Source organism: Adiantum capillus-veneris, chromosome 10 (assembly GCF_014529385.1).
Source record: "Adiantum capillus-veneris isolate H3 chromosome 10, ASM1452938v2, whole genome shotgun sequence".
Classification (NCBI taxonomy): Eukaryota; Viridiplantae; Streptophyta; class Polypodiopsida; order Polypodiales; family Pteridaceae; genus Adiantum; species Adiantum capillus-veneris.
The window spans coordinates 90101912-90120643 of record NC_140940.1 but is presented as its reverse complement, the minus strand read 5'-3'; the positions used below and the strand labels follow the sequence as shown (position 1 = coordinate 90120643).

Genomic DNA, 18732 nt, shown 5'->3' with positions numbered 1-18732 from the left:
GTTAACCACTTTCTCATATCACTTTATCCCACCTACATTGTAGCAACAAGCAAGGTTCTTCTCCTTCTCCTAACTTGCTTTGCTCAACCATGGCCAACTCTACTTCGCAAAGGCGGCCAAAGGATGAAGTCACAACACTTGCATGCCACAACACTAGAGGTGTAGATGATGAGTGGGTGCCACAAGAGTTCACCAAAGGTGCTTGGGTATACATGCAACCATCTGTTGTTGACCCTCATCGTGTGCGGAATCGTGCAAACTTGGATCTTCATTGGAAAGGAAAGCTCCTTGGCTTCAAGAACCGCAAAGACAAGGGGACCGTAGCCATTGTGCAACATGTTTTCTCAATGTCAACCATGCACTAGCAACAACCACCTCGATTTCCAACACATTGTAAGTACATGTTTTGAGAATACAAAGCTAGGTGTGAAATCACAGTGTAATGTTATTATGGATTCATAGTCAACATTTGTCATGCATTTATAGTCATATTTCCATCCACGTTGGTGGAGGAGCAACCACTACATAGTCTCTCCGGCACATTCAATGCTATACATGCGGATATTGGAGCAATAATGTTCCCACATCTTTGCCCAACCAAAGTGGTTCAAAGAAGGATTTTCTTCTATTCTCACTCCTATATTGTCCCTACTTCTACACAAGCATTTGGAACGCTTGAACCCATCAAAGTAACTTCCTTATTAAGTATGGAGTGGTCGGTCCCAGATTTGTGGTCGGTAGCATCTTTCAAGCAAAAGATGATAATGGATGTCCAAAACTCTTTGAAATACTCTAAAGCTTCTAGGTCTGTGGGCTTGAGTTGGTGTTTGCCTATTCATTGTTTTGTGCATATTTTTAAAGAGTTTGGATTTGTGGAGACTACCACAATGCTTGTATGTAAAGATGCGCATTACCAGGAATTAGGAAGGCTTTTAGAAGAGGAATGGGGTTTTGTAGAGGGCATGCACAACGGGGACCGGTACCGTTGTAAGGTTGGAGCTTCAGGTATTGGAATGCGCTATTTGAAATCCCGCACCTCCTTGTACATACGATCTCACTATGATCGTTGGATGTGCAAGCTTGGAGTGTGGACTCCCTTATAGAGTGTAGACGGTGCTATTGCAAGCTTTGACATTGCAGTGAAGATGCCCAACGATGCTTTGGAGGCAGTCCAAGTGAACAAGCACTGGACTCTCAGTAATGTTCGAGAACATTTGGTTATTATGGGTTTTGAGGCCCTTCAACAAGCACAATTTCGTTTACAAGGTCACAAGGTGAGAATCCTTCCACCACATTTTCAATACATCATGGTTTGTCGATCATTAGATGCTTATTGTAATGAATGTCCGCAGATTGGGAAGAGAATGAAAGACAAATTGAAGGTCCAGGAGGACTGGGGGATAGATGGAACTATTCTATCGATCTTATAACTTTGTAACTCTTGCAATTTTCATATTGATCCCCGCTATAATCAACATGATTTGCTTTGGCAAATCATGCCTTTGAATATAATTTTTTGCATTGGGATGAGAAATCATTTTTTGGTGAAAGTGCCTTTTTTTTTATGTCTTAAAAAAAGGGTCCATTATAAAAGGGGGGCCACCTAACTCATTCACTATTTTTACTTTTACAACTCTTGAGCTCCTCCACTCTCTATCCACACCCCAGGTTAGACATGGATGCTGCCACAGCCTCTGCATCTGCACCCACATCCACCCCTTTGTCACGCTTCATCCTCTTCCTCGAGGACACCAAATACAAAGGGAAGTTGGACCTCCACACCTTTTTTACTCGTCTCCCTGACCTTGACGCCACAGTTGCCCTTCACATGGATGCATTTGAAGAGATTTCTGCGTTCATGGAGGAGCACATCATAAAATATTATGTATCTATCCCCCCACATGCAGGGATCTGGGTGCCTTGCGATCTTTTGCGCTATATACACAAAGGTGATCGCCCATTCTCCAAGCGGTTGCAACGATTCCAAGAAATTGCAACCGATGCAGGCCATTACTTGGACGAGCAAGCCCCTGGGGTGTCAGCGCTCAAGAAGCGCAAGTTGGGGGTGGAGTACCTTTCTCGGCTCGCAACATTTATCTTCTTGGTGAGCGAGGAACCTGATTTGGAGGAGCTCCACTTACCACACCTTCAAGTTGGGTCCTTTATCAAGGACACCAAGGAGCAGTAGGTTATCCCCATGAACCCTGCAGCGAAAGGAAAAGCACACCGGCTCGAGTACCCTAGGGGTCTTGAGAAAGTGGTTGAGAAATCCATAGTTGCGACTGGCTCTAGTGACACTCCAGTGCCACTACCACTGATGGATGTGGCAATCCCAAAGGTAGAAATCAGTCGCGTCTCCTCAGTGTTAGTGGATGGGGAGGAGTATGTGTTCCTGCATGATTTGGAAAAAGCATTTGGCCTGCGCATGGATGAATGCTTGAGCGTGCTATGCAACAACAAAAAATGTCCCTTAGACAATACGCCAGATGCCCTAGAAAGCAAGCTCTTGCCAGATGGGGACTCTGTTGCTGACACTATTGCAGTTGTATGTGCGGAGGTCCTGGAAGCAGAGTAGTTGCACGTGGCTGATGAACATTTCCAAGCCACCCAAGCCAAGGTTGAGGCTGCTAGGATGCCTATGCCATTATGCGACCTCCCATCTGATGATCCAAAGCTTGTATCTGTGGTGCATGGGAGCATTGACTTGGATGCAAAGGGCAACAGGGAGGAGGACGACAAGGAGCAGGAGGTAAACTGTATCCTAATTTTCATGTTACTATTTTATCCTTCATTGTGTTTTTTCTTTACCTTCATAGGTTTATGACAGGATGTTGTGGAGGTTGATGATTTTATTGCAAGGACGGGTGGCAAGCGGACGGGCTTTGGACCTCAAGCTTCCCTTGCGCATTACCTAGGACAACTCCCCCCTGGCGATGTGGCCATTATCCATAATGAATTTACTCCCCAAGCCCATTTTATGACTTGGTCGTTAAAAGCTTTGAGCAAGTTTTTGTGTTTGAGCACCATTGCTCAAAATGCGCATCAAGTGTTCCTAGTGCGTAGATCCCTTGTATGCACAGCGTTTGGCACTGGCTTTCGTGGTAAAGTGCTTGCCCAGATAGAGATACATACTTCCATTGGCTCAACTGACCCAAATGCCATAGCGCGGTCCCTCTTGACTGGGGAGTTTCCTTACGCGCAAAATAGGCGCCAGGAAATGGTCAAAAAATTTATGAACTCCTCAGATACATGATGTAAAATCACCGTGCTGGAAGGAATAAAAAATATTTAAAATTGTCTCTCTATATTGCAAATTCTTTTGAATCTGATTTGTCAATCTTGAAAATTGTTTCAATTGGTGATATGAATTGTTTTTTGATTGGTGACTTTGTTATTTCAAGTTCTATATGTAATTGCAGTCAATTTCAGTATATTTGTGCTTTTTAAGTACCCTAGGGGGTAGATTAGCCTATAAGGGGCAAAAAAATGCCTGGCCACAAGGGCACGCAAATGGCCCATCCATCAATTTTGGATGGGCCATTTGCGCGCCCTTGTGGCCAGGCATTTTCTTGGCCCTTATAAGCCAATCTACCCCCTAGGGTACTTAAAAAGCACAAATATACTGCAATGGATTGGTTTTGCATCATTCATTTAAATGCACCCTTTTTATGGCAATTCCAGTATATGTTCAGACTCGAGGACACTAGAACAACTGAAATCAATTATGAAATGAATTTTCCAGCACACTATCACCTGCTTTAGCTCTACCTAGTACACCCCTCCACCAAAAAGTCCAATTACATTGGACATTTGAAAAATCCAAATTAATGTTGCATAGACACTTGGTATCACAATATGTTATTTGTTTTGATATCCTATAAGGAATTCAAAGCTTGAAATGACCAAAAAAAGGTGTCCACAAGGATCCATATAAAATATTGATGCAAAACCAATAGGTTTTAGTAAATTTGTGCATTTTAAGTACCCTTGGGGGTAGATAAGCCTAAAAGGGCAGAAAAAGGCCTGGCCACAAGGGCGCGCAAATGGCCCATCCATCAGTTTTGGATGGGCCATTTGCGCGCCCTTGTGGCCAGGCTTTTTTTGGCCCCTTATAGTCTTATCTACCCCCAAGGGTACTTTAAATGCACAAATTTACTGAAATTGATTGCAATTACATACAGAACTTGAAATTACAAAGATAATAGACAGAGTAGACACAACTGTTGATCATATTGTCATTGGAAAGTCAAATCATTACAAAGATAAAGGTGTGTAATAAAAAAAGAGGGATAACTTCGGCTAATGCTCGAAGTCTCGTCGCAATCGACGTGCAAGCTGCATATCTTTTGGCTGTATTGTCACTCGCTTTGCATGAATGGCGCATATGTTGGTATCTTCCAACACCGAAATGATGTGGGCCTCTGCAGCTTCTTGAATAGCCTCTAGCGCTATTGCTTGCATTCTATACTGATTTCCATAGCTTTGAAGCACCTCCTTCACAGTGCGAGCAAAGGGGGCGAGTCGAATCAAGAGCTCCGTCGTCTTCTGGTAGTGGCGGATTTCTGCAAATTCCCTTGCTATTTTTCGGCGCCGCTGCGGTTGTCTTGGGGGCACGTGCACATTTGCTGGCAGGCGGCATTTAGGTTTCTTGAAAAACTTAGACTTGTGCCTATTTACATGCTTAGGGGCTGGTTCTGCAAGCTCTTCTGATTCTTCTTCTTCCTTTGGTTGTCGATCTTGTCGTGTGGGGAGAGCTCCCTGGCCTTGAGGCAATGTCTTCCCCCCAACGGCCACCCGGTGTGTGCGTGGTATTTTTTCTCGCAGCCATGGTGTCTCACTCTCTGATTTGGTGTCTATATGGACCACCCGAGTCCTGGATGGTCCTTCTTGTGATTGGGGACGCGACGGCTGCTCCCTATCGGACTCTGATGTTTGCTGGCCCTCTGCTTCTCTCCAGCGCTGGGCACGTTGCTTCATTCTCTTTCTAGGTGTTATATCTTGAGGAGGTGGAGATTCAACAGTCCTTGATGACTCTCGTGCCCTACCACCATGCCCACTACCAGAAGAGTTCCTGGAACAGCCAGGTGTTCGTGGCCGTTTTCTTGTGCCTTTAAGCCATGACGGCTTCTCACATCCTTGGAGGGTGTTTTTGTTGGCAGGCGGATGCTCTTTCGCGGTTTGTTTGGTGCGCGCCATTTCGTTGGTAAGAGCTCACCTGTTCTTAAGAAATGAGTGATTTATGAGAGCATGTAATATTTATAAGGGCCCATTTAGAAAGGGCCCTGTTCACACTAATTTTTTTAAAAGAAGTATTATTTTTTAAATAAACATGTCGCTAAGAGTTGGACCCTGTGTTCACGTTTAGTGACTCGCGCAGTATCCACTTTGATCCTTGTCGCACTCTGCATCGCCGCCATGAAGCATGCTTGGTGGGACCTTGCGACATTTGCCACTTGGTTCTATGCTCTTGACGACTCCATTTGCGCACTTCAATAGCAATCTTGGATTGTCGCGCACGCTCCATTGTGAGCTTACGAGCAAATGTTGTGCGAAAAAACCAATTGAACATCTCCTCCAAATAATTGGATTGCACCATTCCACCACCATGTCGAGTATTTTTGAAGTACACTCCCCTTGCTCGATAATGGGACTTCTCCATGCCTTGAGTGCTAAAAATTTCAAGCGATCCATACTTGTGCATAAAAAATGCACCATGCGCAAACAAGATATGTTGTTCACATGAGTAAACGATCCACATTATTAAATAAAAACAATCCCTAGTAATGAATACACCATGAATGACTTACCATGTAATGTGTGATGTTATTTTCACCCCAAGAAAGGGTGAAGACCTTGGTAAAATCTGCCAAAGCTTCTTGAAATGATTGACGTTGTTCTTCTGTTGTGCTGTTAAGTCCCATAAGCTTGACCATTTTATCAAAATGGGCCCAAACTTGCTTGCGCTTGTTTGCAAGCTCGCCATTTGAATCATTGTCAGTAGTAGCTTTGCGTAACTCCTTCCAAAGCTCCCAAAGGTTACCTGTCTACTGGTTGGAGCTATTTTGAGCATCATATCGACTTGGCTTTCCTTGGGAAACTCTCTTCAAAAAGTGTCTAGCTTTTTGTCCACTCATTGACACTTGTTGAGCAATTTCATGGGCCTCCCCTGTGTTCTTTGCAGCAACTATAGACACATTTCCACCGTGACAGCCAATGGAATTCAAGAGTACCTCCACTCTTTCGATCGCTTCCTAGGACTTTTCCAATGGTTTCATTGTGAAAGCATAGTCAATGTGGATCTTCAATAGCCTATCAAAAATGCGCATGAATGCGTGTAATGTACAAAAATATACATTCCATAGAGGAAATCGAAAGATTGGATTCCAAGCGTGGTCCTTTTCATCACGGTCTGGGGCATTGAGCATGGGACATCTCAGAATAGACGCTTCCCATTCTCTACCTTCATCTCCGACATCACGACAATCTAACCCTTGTTCTCCATGCCCTTGCCATGGAAGCATGTAACCGGCCTTTGCAATGCTCTTATGTGATTTTTGTCCATTAGGTTTGTACCCTCGAGTGCAAAATGGACAAGGCATAAGAGAAGAAGCCCCTTGTTTGCAGCCAAGCAAACACTTTATGGTCTTCAAATCCCCACATAAGTGCCACTCCACATCATAACTACCAAAGCCCTCAATCTCCAACTTCTGACCTGCAATTTGGGAGTATATTACTTCTGTGATCCATGGAGTTCTCTCAAAAATCCAAGAAAGTACTCCATTGGTCTCCTTGGGCAACTCAATAGCACCCAACCACCAAATGTCTTTCTCTGATTGCACGCTAAAAGATAGGGTGGGATATGGCTCGACTGAATCCCTTCGCTTGGTTTGCAGAAGGGCCTCGTTCATTAGAGTGACACTTAGCCTCTCTAACCTTCGGCCTTTCACTATTTGACACTCATCGAGTTTCAACACAAAAGCGACTTTTGTGCCAAGCACTACAAAATAAATAGTGCTAAGACCTTAAACTGCAGCGTCTATGATAAGAATAATACCAAAGAAAAAAGTAAAGTGTGTCACCTTCTTCAGGTAACTCGTAAAATCTAAGCATGGCTTCTTGAAGCCTTCTAAGATCCACGAAAATATTGTTCCACATTGTGTAAGGAAAGCCCTTCTCCGAAGGTCTTATGGATTGTTTCTTACCTTTTCCCTTTGTCTTTGTTGCGCACGAAGCATAAAGGGAAGTTGGCATTGTGTCCTCAATGTGTAGGTATGTCCCAATGCGGGAGAACACATCCTCGTTTGTGGCCTTCTTTGCGAGCTTGACCTTGTGAGGAACAGGAAATAGGTTTTCCACAATGCATGTTCTTTGAGGGCATCCTTTAGGAGTTGAAAAATAGCCTGATAGGCTTTGGTGCTGATTCCAGCCTCATCACAAGCTTGTTGAACATCATCATCACTAACCACATTTCTTAATTTACGCATGAGGTCCTTGGTGACTGCATCCTTAATGTGCTTACCTCCAGGTGATTGTAAGATATAAATCACGTCCTCGGTATTGAGACAATTAGTGAGAAGGTTGACTCGATTATCTTGGCTTGTTCCACCGCATGCCTCCTGGATGAAGTTTCTGGCAACAAATAAACATAAATGTTAGAAAATAGTGTGAAGTAAGAATGCATCATGCAAGTAAAGACCAAATCACCTTGTGGCTGTAACTCATCGTTTGCGTGCTCCTCTGGAATGTGCAAGAGTTTCAATAGATGAATACGGGTGTTTGCGTTCCCTTGCACCAAGGGGTGTTTCTTTCAAGTATGTGATGGTATTGGTAAGCTTCTGGATGTGGGACTCCTTTTCTTGCATTTGTTGTTTAAGACTTTTAACTACCCTCTCCAAAGAGGCAACACTCTCTTGTAATGCCTTCGTCTTGAGGTGAAGAGCTTGACATTCGTGCATCCACATATGCAAAGAAGCACCTGCACCCATACACAGCCGCTTGCAATAGCCTAACAAGCCTGCTTCTCCCCTCCCAAGAAATTGAAGAAATGTTCAAAGGCTATTAAACGGTGGATGGAAGCGGCTTATAGGATCGTAAGGATACAAATGGCCATCCACCCAAATGTCAACATTGGTCTCACAAGCGGTGCGACGTTCATGTGATGACCTTTGATCACCTTCACTAGTGGTCTTCGGTGCAAATGCCGTGGGTAAGTGAATATGTATGCTTTTGGTGTGCGGAGTACGTGGTGGTGGAAGCAAACCATTTGTGATGTCCGTGAGCACCATGGAAGCTGTTGCGTGAGGAAGCAAATGATGAAAAGATAGAGGGGGAAGGGTAGAGAGGCCGAGCAGGATGGGAGGAGAGAAGGAGGGAGGGGGGGGAGGGAGAGATTGGGGAGGAGGAGGAAGGTAGGGGCAGAGAGGGAGAGGAGAGGGAGAGGGAGGGAGGAGGAGGAGAGAACAAAATGTTCATTACTTTTTGGGGGAAAAGATTTTTGAAAAAATGGACTTTCTAAGCTTCTGGGTTAAAAAATGGGTCAAAAAATGATTTTTGGATATGTATATATGTTGGGAGGGAGTTTTAAGTAAAAAACAAATAAAATGAATTTTTTTTTTAAAAGTCAAATTTTGACTCTTTTTGACCCACAGACTTGCTGATCTGGACACACCCCTATGTTTCCTTCACTTTAAAAAAAGCTAGAGAGAGAAAGCAACCCTTTAGGTCCACATCCTACATTTGTCTAAAAAAAAGGCTAGAAAAGCTTAGTCAAAACTACCTTCTTCAATGCCCTTGCCCCCTAAACCCCATACAACATTAACCTTAATCCCTAAAAATTAGGATTCCTTACAAGGCCCATGCAAGGTTCATATTTCTCCTAATGGTGTGTAAAGACCAAAATTGTCCTTTTACTTTGGCCTCTTGCACGTGTGCTCAACATAACGAATTTTTAATCGACACTCCAAACATTTGTTTCGCAGATCATCATCTACATTTAAGTATACATGTTATTGGGAAAACCCACAAGGCATGTTCTGGGAGCCTATGTATAAGGTCATTGTGTATTTCAGATCAGTTGTATATTTTGAATTGGGTCGGGCGCTTATGTATAAGGTCGTGGTATATGTTAGAGTAGAGCTTTGTGAACATTCTGTATACTTTTTGCTCATCTAATTAAATTCCTCGCGCTTATGGTATTAAAAAAAAGAGAGAGACACCACCCACAAGGCAGTGTTTGGGAAAAATCATTTTCACAAACATACAAAAATCCCTCCAAGACAAATCTGAACCAAAAACTTTGCAATACTAGCCGGTATTTTTGCAAAATCACATTATTTTCCATGTATTTTGCAAAAATACTAGCCAGTGTTTTTGCAAAATTACACTATTTTTCATGTATTTTAAGCAAAATTTTCTCCTTCTTGCCCTCGCCTCAACCGGCTACTTTGATTTTGCAATCGGCTCAAGGCTCAGCTAAGACACTTTCCCCGAACACTCCCACAAGGGTGAAGACTTAGATTGGCAATTCTTTTTTTTTCCCAAACTCACAATACGTGAGTGAATTGTATTAAGCACAACATAAAATTACAAACCCACCTCAAGCTGAGACCGAGCCTTGAGGTGCTGACGATTACAAGATGGATGATTGCCACCTATCATCGAGGCATATCATCATCGCCTTAAGAGAGTAGGTGAGCTATATCTGTAAGCATTTTAAAACATGTTTGCATCTAAAGCATAATTCATATTAGAAATACAACAAATTAATAAAATGGCCCCATATAAAGTTTTTTTCTTTTTTTTTGAGATGCTCATTTGAGCTTGATTAACTCAAAATAATACATGCCGCGATTTACGTCATGCTTGTAGATGGTGGGTTCAGCTACACGGCGGACCTGAGAGCACAAATTCCCATACGAAGCTCTTAGAGCAAACTAAAACAGCAAAGAAAATTTCAAATCAATCACAAATTTCTTCATCGGTGGGGCTTATTTTAGAAAGCCAAGAGAGCACATCGAAAAGAAAGAAAAAGACAATTTACAAATTAAAATAAAAAGGAAACTTGTAAGTCTTTTTCTGGGTCCCCTAAGGCATGATGTAAATAATACTGTTTAATTTATCAAAGAAATTAGATTAAAAGGGGAATCTAATGTAGGTGCTCAATCGTAAAGGAAGAAAAAGCTTAAAAGTCGGGTCGGGGATAGGAGACTCGATCGGCTAGGTTTTGAACAGTCGACACATTTTCCTTTCTCATATATGCATATCAAGAAATTGACTTGAAGGGCTCCTTATAATGCAACACCAAATCGTTGTTTACACAGTGAGCCTCAATTTGTGTTTGTGCATAGCCTCTGCACATTAACAGTACATACCCACTTTTTATCCGCTACAAGACTTTGCTGTAAAGCTGCTTCCTCTCTTGCCATCATCTTAATTATATAGCCGCAATAACCTTAATTATAGTTTCTATCTATAAGCTCAACCATTTTAGTATCCGTTTTCTTAGCAAATTATGGCTCAATTTTTCTATCACCTATAGCACTCTCAATTGCGCGCGCGTTGTGTAATAGACATCTGTCATCATTCAGTGCTAAATATGAGAAAGTACTCAAGGCAATTCAGTGCTTTCATAGGTCAACTGTTGCTTACTTGCTTGGTGTTGCAATTCTCTACAACACATGCAACACGTCGCCACGTCAATTTTGTTGTAAGAGTCTCCTTTGTTTCCTTCTTCATTTACTTATTCTCTTTCAAATAATGGCAAGTTTGAGTCAGGAAATTTAGTCTAAATAAAGTAAGCATTGGAGCTCCATTGAGGGTAACCATAATTTGAGGTGTAGGTAAAGCAAGTCATTGTGTGTGTGTGTGTGTGTGTGAGAGAGAGAGAGAGAGAGAGAGAGAGAGCGCTGTTACCCAATGAAGCAAGTAGCATTACACCTTAAGAAGAAGAGGTTCATGCAATTTTGTGCTACCACTATCGTAGCTACAGTTCGTCACCACCCTTAGTTGTATCAATATCGCCACCGTCCATTGTAATGCCATATCCTTGATAGTGGCACCATGCGTCACTAAAACAAACTCACTATCACTAGCACCTTACTCTATTAAAAGTAACACATACCTTGCTTACATTGTCACCACATGCTGTCATCATGCATTGCCACTAACATCTTGTCTTTATTCACACCTAGTAACATACAATGTCTACGAAGTAGGACCTCTTTGTGGATATCTAGAGGCGACAGATTCTCCCTACATAGGTAGAAGTGTATTGTGGCAATCCTTCTAGCATTGGTAGGATCTCTTATAGCAGTATAAACTAGACAAAATGTGAGCTACTTGCAAGTTTTTTGCAACCACTTTATGATTATCAAAATTATGTATAGGAGAGTGTACTAGGTTGGACTCATCGTTGTCTGCCCTAGTGATAATATTATGCAGAGTCCACACTCCTATACGCTATTGCAAATGCTTCTCCACAATATGTAGATGCCCTTGGTCGTCCCCACCCTACAACAAACACATTGAAAAATGGGCGCGAGGACACCTTGTAGGCATTGAACCTAGGCACGCACCGAGTGAAGCTTCTATATATCTTCACTTTACCTTTATACATTTGTAAAGTTTTATCTGCTCATTCTGCATATGGGAATGTATCAGTTAGTTTTCAATGTAAGATATTGTGTTATTCTCTCACTTTGCATAAATAAAACATCTATCGATATTGTGGTGCATTATATTGACTACAAGAGTGGAAGAATGCATCACTCATTTTTATGAGTTGTAGCCTAAATATTGTGCTTGTTTTATTGCCGCAGATTGACTACGTGAACGTGTCTCGCCTTTGCCACAACAAATCAATAATAGCAGTAAATGGAAAGTTCCCAGGCCCAACCGTGCGAGTAACAGAAGGAGATCACATCATTTTCAATGTTACCAACTTGGTTGAACACAATGTCACAATCCATTGGTAATGACATATTGAGCCTCTTTGAATTGTCTAAGTTATCCATTTATTAAGTTCATTATATATGTCTATGAATTTACACTTAATGCAGCTTGCAAGAATTATTAATTGCAAAATATGGAGAGAGAGAGAGAGAGAGAGAGAGAGAGAGAGAGAGAGAGAGAGAGATTTTTAATGCCATAGGAACAATCCCAAGAGACCTCAAGTTCTATTCATTGATGCTCGAACCGGAACCTGTTCTTCAAATGGGAACTAGGATAGCCAATTCACGACAGTTGGGTGATAAAATGATCAAATTCCAATGTCCTCTTCTTATAATTCCTCACACATGAGAGAGAGAGAGAGAGAGAGAGAGAGAGAGAGAGAGAGAGAGACCATTGTCCGCGTTATGTCCACATGAAATCATATGTTCTTCTTTTTGGGACTAGAATGCCTTGGCACTAAGTAACACCCAGCTTTAATGCGGGGTGAAGTAATGGGATCGACGGTCCGTATTGAGGGGCGGGATCTCGAGGCACGCTAAACCTGGCCTGCAGGGAAAACGAGGCGCACCACCAAAAAAGTGAGGTGCATTAAATCTGGCCAACGGGAAAAACGAGGTGCGGCAAGGAGGTTTGAACCTGTGACATCGCGGGTCGGGTTTAGAGTCACATGCTCTAACCACCTCACCCGCCCATGCATTGTGTATCCACAACCCGTTTTACAACATTATATCGTGAATTAACATGGATTGCCCATGTTGTCCAGGTTTAGTGCGTGTCCAGGTTTAGTTTCTAATATGATATTTACAACAATGATCTTCTCGGCTTTCGCACATGAGCTTCTCTGCCTTTGATCCCATTGCCTCCCCCTCTTAAATATGGGTGTTACTTAGTGAGGAGGACTAGAATGTATCTATCTATAACAATACATTTTGCCCTAAAAGAAAATCCCATCCCCCTCCCCCTCCCCCCTTAAAGAAAAAGAAAAGAGACAACCAAAGAAACCCAAACGTTCATCCATTCCCTATTGAAAAATGCGTAGTCAAAAATTATAATTCGAAGAACAAAAATGCATTTTGTGCTTAAAATTATGGGGAAGTAAGAAGGGAACCAAAAAAGGTAAGATTTGGATAAAACGTTTTGATACTATAGCTGTAAGATTTGGATAAAATAGCCATCTTTCTTCTTGATTTAATCTAGCATTCATCAATGAGTGAGTGCATCCAAAATTATTTGGTGTGATTAGTGACATAGTTAAGTGAAAGTTTTGTTCGTGTTGCTTGTTGAAGATTTTCTAAAGAATCTCTTAATTATAATGTGATTGATTTGCAAATCAAGCATACCACTTGTTTTAGTGATGCTTAGTTCTAAGTTTCCGAAGTTTTGTTGTTGCAGGCATGGTGTCCTTCAAGTTCTAACTAATTGGGTAGATGGACCGGAATATATAACACAATGTCCCATCCAACCTGGTCGATCTTTTGTGTCTGAATTTCAAATCGTGGAGCAAAGAGGCACCCTCTTCTGGCATGCACACATTCAGTGGTTGCGTGCCACTGTTCATGGTGCCATCGTCATTCGGCCACGCCATAAGCCATCCTATATTCCTTCCATTAAGCCAAGTCATGAGCATATCATAATTCTAGGTAATTTCTCATATTTTAGGAATTATAAAGCCTTTTTTTCCTCACCATAGAGTAAACAAGAACACTTAAAATTCTCCTGGTTTTTAGTTTAAAATTTGACGGATTTGCCAACTTTTCCACTAAATCTTTCTTCAAGGCAAGCTCAGAATCTAGCCAACATTTTGCAATTTTAGCCGAGTAAAAAAGCACCAAACCCTGGATTGTTGCAAGCAATGCTTCCATGTTCTATGCTTTTAGGCAAAATTTGACATCAAACGGATGATTACTAAAACTCATTATAACGGCATTTAGTTGTTCATGTGTAGGACAAGTGAAAATACAAGGAGCCCTAAATTTAGCTGGCTCTTGCAAAAGACTCTAAGCCCATGGTCTGGGGTTCAACCAGCCTTATGTACTCATACAACACCTAGCCCTCAAACTTGTTTTAACCCTTATATGTTCTCATACAACAAGTTTACCTCCCCCCTACAACACCTAGCCTTGAAGCTTACATTCTGCAAGCTTATACGATGAGTTTTAAGCTACAATACTTATGTAGCCGAGTTTGCCTCCACTTCACGGTGTTTATGTGTTGCATTGTTTTTACTTTCAGTTGTACCTCAAAAGCCCAAAGACAAGAAGATTTAGAAATTTTCTCATGTAGGAAAAGGGAGCTTTTTTCTGTGTTTTTCATACAATGCATAACATCATAAGCTTATATTCGGGAGGCACCGCATACCTTGCTAGGTACAATTGGGGGCATGGGACCGCCGGCCCCCCCACCGGGCCCGCGGTCCCCTACCTCCAATCGTACCTAGCTAGGTATGCCATGCCTCGACCCTCACATGATGTTGAGGTAAGTCATAATCTGGGAATTTTTCCAAACTAAATCAATTATTTTTATTGGTATCTTCAAATCCTCGCAAGCTTGACAATCAATATTTAAATTGCAAAATGATAAAATTGATTAGTAATTTATGAGCTCAACTCATGGATTCCCATATTTTTGTTTGTAGTCTAACTATCCAATTCAAATGAAAAATCTCAGTTGGTATTTCATTAAACCTTACTTTTCAAGGCAAAAAAATGGGCATTTTAATTATAAACCTAGATACATACTGTTTCATAGTTCGACCAAGCAAATGGGTTTTTTCCAAGCAATCAACTAATGTTTCCTAAGAACCTTAAAAATCAATGCCAAGAAAATGTATTTTTTTGAGAAATGGCTCAAACATTTTTGAAGAGAAGCTAATGGTTTTTCCTTTTTGGTCTCTTAGGGGAGTGGTGGAATAAGGATGTCGGAGATGTACTTCAGAATGCCTTGGATATTGGCAGAGGATATGATATTCCCAATGCACTGACGATAAATGGTTACCCGGGGGCACTTTATAATTGCTCACAACACTGTAAGTATACAAAATCCTCTTTCTAGGGCTCCTTCCCTACTAAGTCCATCTCTATGCTTATTTAGCCTCAACTAGTACGGCCGGCCGCCTTAGGCAGCCTCTCTCTCTCCCCCTCTCCCCCTCACTCATATAAACCGGAACTCACCGGATGCAGCAAACTTTGACATGTGGCACTGGAAAACCAGTCTCCTTAATATATAGTATAGATGCTATATCTAGCTCATCTAATTGAACCATAGTCACCTTTCACAAGAAGATTTAGAAATTTTCTCATGTAGGAAAACGGAGTCTTTTCCAGTGTTTTTCATACAATGAATAACATCATGAGCTTTTGCTCGGGAGGCACCGCATACCTAGCTAGGTATGCAGTGCCTCCCTCACAGAATCTCATGATGTTGAGGTAACTCACAATGTGGGAATTATTGTGAGAATTTGTCCAAAACTTCTTGTGAGGGAATACTACCTAGATCACGAGAAGATGGTATTGAGTTCAAGCACTGAGTGAGAAATTAATACAGTCTTGGAATAGCTTAGTTTGATCGGGTGCTTGAATAGTGTTGTCGATGTTGAGGGTTCAAGCTCCACAAATTCTAATTGAATAATACAAACTAATGATACATATTGGGGAGGATATGTGGTGCATCTTCGTGAATAAGCATACCATCTTAAGACACATTGTGTCCTTCTTAAGCAAGAAGAAGAAGAAGAAGTGATTTGTGTGTGTGTGTGTGTGTGTGTGTGTGTGTGTTGCAAGGTAGGGGCGGGGGAGGGGGGATTAGCGGGTTTTGTAGCTAGGGTGGGGAGGGAATGTGCCTTGCCGTGCCCAATAGAGAACATGAGCATGATCTCAGCTTGTAGGGAATTACATGATTAATCAGCTAGCTTGCAATGTGCATTTGTAACAAAATGCTGTATTGACTAGATGGAAACTTGGAGATACTGCAAGTGCTCCTATGGCCAAGGGCAATTTAAGACACCCAAATGCTAAGGCTTTACCAGCAACCAGGGCAAGCCAAAATAGTCTCTTGCTTTCATATTAATTAGCAATAATGTGCTTCAAAGTACTCAAATTATAGCATATCTTAATAGTGATCAATTTTTCATATTCAGAGTGCTTGAAAGTGTATCTTGATTATCTTAATTGTTTCATGTAGTGACGCAAAGGTTCCGAGTGACAAAGGAGGAGACATACATGCTCAGACTAGTGAATGCACTCCTCGATTTCGCATTGTATTTTGCAATAGCAAATCACACACTTACTGTACTAGGAGCAGATGCAGAATATACACAACCACTAGAAACAGATGTGGTGATGCTTGCCCCGGGCCAAACAAATGATATATTGATAACTGCAAACCAACCAGAAGGGAATTACTATATGGCATGCTCAGTGTTCAATCCGAACACTAACATTAAAAATGTACCATATCCTCAGATCCCGGCAACAGCGGTCCTAACTTACAGCCCTTCCCTAGCCTCCAATATCTCATTCTCTCAACTACAACTACCTTCATTGCCTGCCTTTAATGATAGCCCCTATGTTGCCAACTTCACCCAATCTCTTAGAGGTTACTATGCAATGAATATCCCTCAAGAAGTCCACTATGACCTCCTCTACACTCTTAGCTATTCATTTTTGCCTTGCGCTACTTGCCTGTCGGCTCCGTACCCTGGTCAGCGCATTACAACTAGCATCAACAACCAAACATTCGTTCTTCCTCAAATCTCTTTGTTGGAGGTATGTAATCTAAACATGCTGATATGTTTGGCCTTAATTTAAGTTTCTTTTTAGGCTAGGAGTTTTAATGGTATATGTACAATGAGAAAATCACAGGCCTTTGCCTAATTTTTTCCTTGCACTAAACTTGCATTTTTAAATTGGTTGAAAGCTGAGACACACTTATGATCATGGATGCAGGCTTATTACAATCACATAAGTGGGGTGTATGAGACAGACTTCCCAGAAAAGCCACCTTATGAGTTCAACTACACAGGCATTGAGGCAAGCGACATTCCGACGTCCAACCTGGGCACCAAAGTGACAGTGCTAGAATTTGGAAAAACTGTGCAAATTGTGTTCCAAAACACACATTCATTAGGATATGATATCCATCCTATTCATTTGCATGGCCAAAACTTCTTCATAATTGGGGAAGGCTTTGGCAACTACAATGCGTCTTTGCATGCCTCCTCCTTCAATCTCCAAGACCCTCCTTTTCGTAACACAGTTGCCGTCCCGTCGGGTGGTTGGGCTGCAATTCGATTCACTACCAATAATCCAGGTAACGTAGTCTCACTGTCAAGGATTAAGTATTTGTATGTGTATAGTGTGTACACGTGCATGTGTATAGTGTGCTTGTCTATCAATGTTCATAGAAATATAAAATCTTATGTAGTTATTTGTTGATTATCAATGTATGTAGGCATATATCATACTCTACAATTGTTTGTGTGTATGTATGTGTGCATGTGCGTCACAAGAAGATTTAGAAATTTTCTCATGTAGCATAACGGAGTCTTTTCCAGTGTTTTTCAATAACATCATGAGCTTCTGCTTGAGAGGCAACGCATACCTAGATAGGTACGATTGGGGGTTAGGGGACCACTGGCCCCTTCAAGCCGGTGGTCCCGTGCCCCCAATCGCACCTAGCTCATGATGTTGAGGTAAGTCACAATGTGGGAATCATTGTGAGAATTTGTCCAAAACTTCTTCAACAAATCCCCCTCCCCCCCCCCCCCCCCCCCCCCCCGCCCCGCCCCGCGAAGAGTCCCAACAAGCATGTTATGTGCTAGGAAAATACGACACATATGTGTGCAGATGCCGGTGTATATGTGTGCATATAGTTTGGCCCAAACAGAAACTCAGGTGTATGGAAATGGGCATGGTATTCTAAGAGATCTTCCTTTTGTGTTTGGAACTCAGGTGTATGGTTTATGCATTGTCATTTTGACTTGCACTCAACTTGGGGGATGAATACCGCCTTCATTGTGAAGAATGGGCAAGGAAAGAATGAAACGCTGCCTCCACCTCCTGCAAATATGCCGCCGTGCTAAGCATGCATCAACATTTTGTGGAAAAGGGGATGCAAGCCTTGCAATGTGGCATGAGCTTTCGTTGAAAACTTAGGCGTCCATTTCTTCTTCGAGAGGAATAATAAGGAATGCTATACATTTGATTGTAATTAGCATTCCCATTTTAACTAGGGCATTTTTTGAGTTAATTCAATTTTGGTGTATCTCTCTCTAGAGATCGTTGTAAACTTCAAAGACGTGTACTTTTATTCACCTCAAATGTACACTTGTAGCATTTGTTTCCACCAATTTAATAAATTCATCCACCTCAAATGTATCACTTTTAGATTTATTTTCAGTTTTGTGGAAGCTTCTTACCATCAAAGCTACACTTGACTTCAAGTTATGGTCCCAGATGCAAGGTCTAGAGAGGTGAAATACATAGATTTTCTTAGCTACTTTGTTAAGATCTGTATCCTTGACCACATGAAACTGATGAGGATAAACTGTTCCATCAATAACTATTGTTGGTAAATCGTCAATCCTCGGTAATGGATATAAGTCATGACCGTGATTTGATTAAAGGCTTGAAATCAATACAAAATCTATGGGTGCTATCCTTTTCTAGATGCTACCCAATCACTGCTCGATGGTGTATTCACACCTTTCTTGATTCCTATTCTAATGGTGACCTGTGTCTAGATGCCATCTGGACAAAAGGCGCATCTCTAGTGTTAATCGAATGA

The 18732-nt window shown here is 41.7% G+C and overlaps 1 protein-coding gene across 1 annotated transcript; it reads left to right on the top strand.

The window, feature by feature from the left end:
* Window positions 1-10281: 10281 nt before the first annotated feature.
* LOC147449227 (laccase-22-like) lies at window positions 10282-18479 on the top strand. Its single transcript, XM_086522577.1, has 7 exons — window positions 10282-10705; window positions 11817-11968; window positions 13342-13589; window positions 14846-14974; window positions 16129-16712; window positions 16893-17256; window positions 17898-18479. The coding sequence occupies exons 1-7, from the start codon at window positions 10595-10597 to the stop codon at window positions 18026-18028; spliced, it is 1719 nt and encodes a 572-aa protein (XP_086378703.1). The 5' UTR covers window positions 10282-10594; the 3' UTR covers window positions 18029-18479.
* The last annotated feature ends 253 nt before the right edge of the window (window positions 18480-18732 follow it).

Coding starts and splice junctions, on each gene's coding strand:
- LOC147449227 (XM_086522577.1), top strand. CDS start 10,595: ATGAGAAAGTACTCAAGGCAATTCAGTGCTTTCATAGGTCAACTGTTG. Junction 11,969..13,341: donor CACAATGTCACAATCCATTG/GTAATGACATAT, acceptor TTGTTGTTGCAG/GCATGGTGTCCTTCAAGTTC. Junction 16,713..16,892: donor CTCAAATCTCTTTGTTGGAG/GTATGTAATCTA, acceptor TCATGGATGCAG/GCTTATTACAATCACATAAG.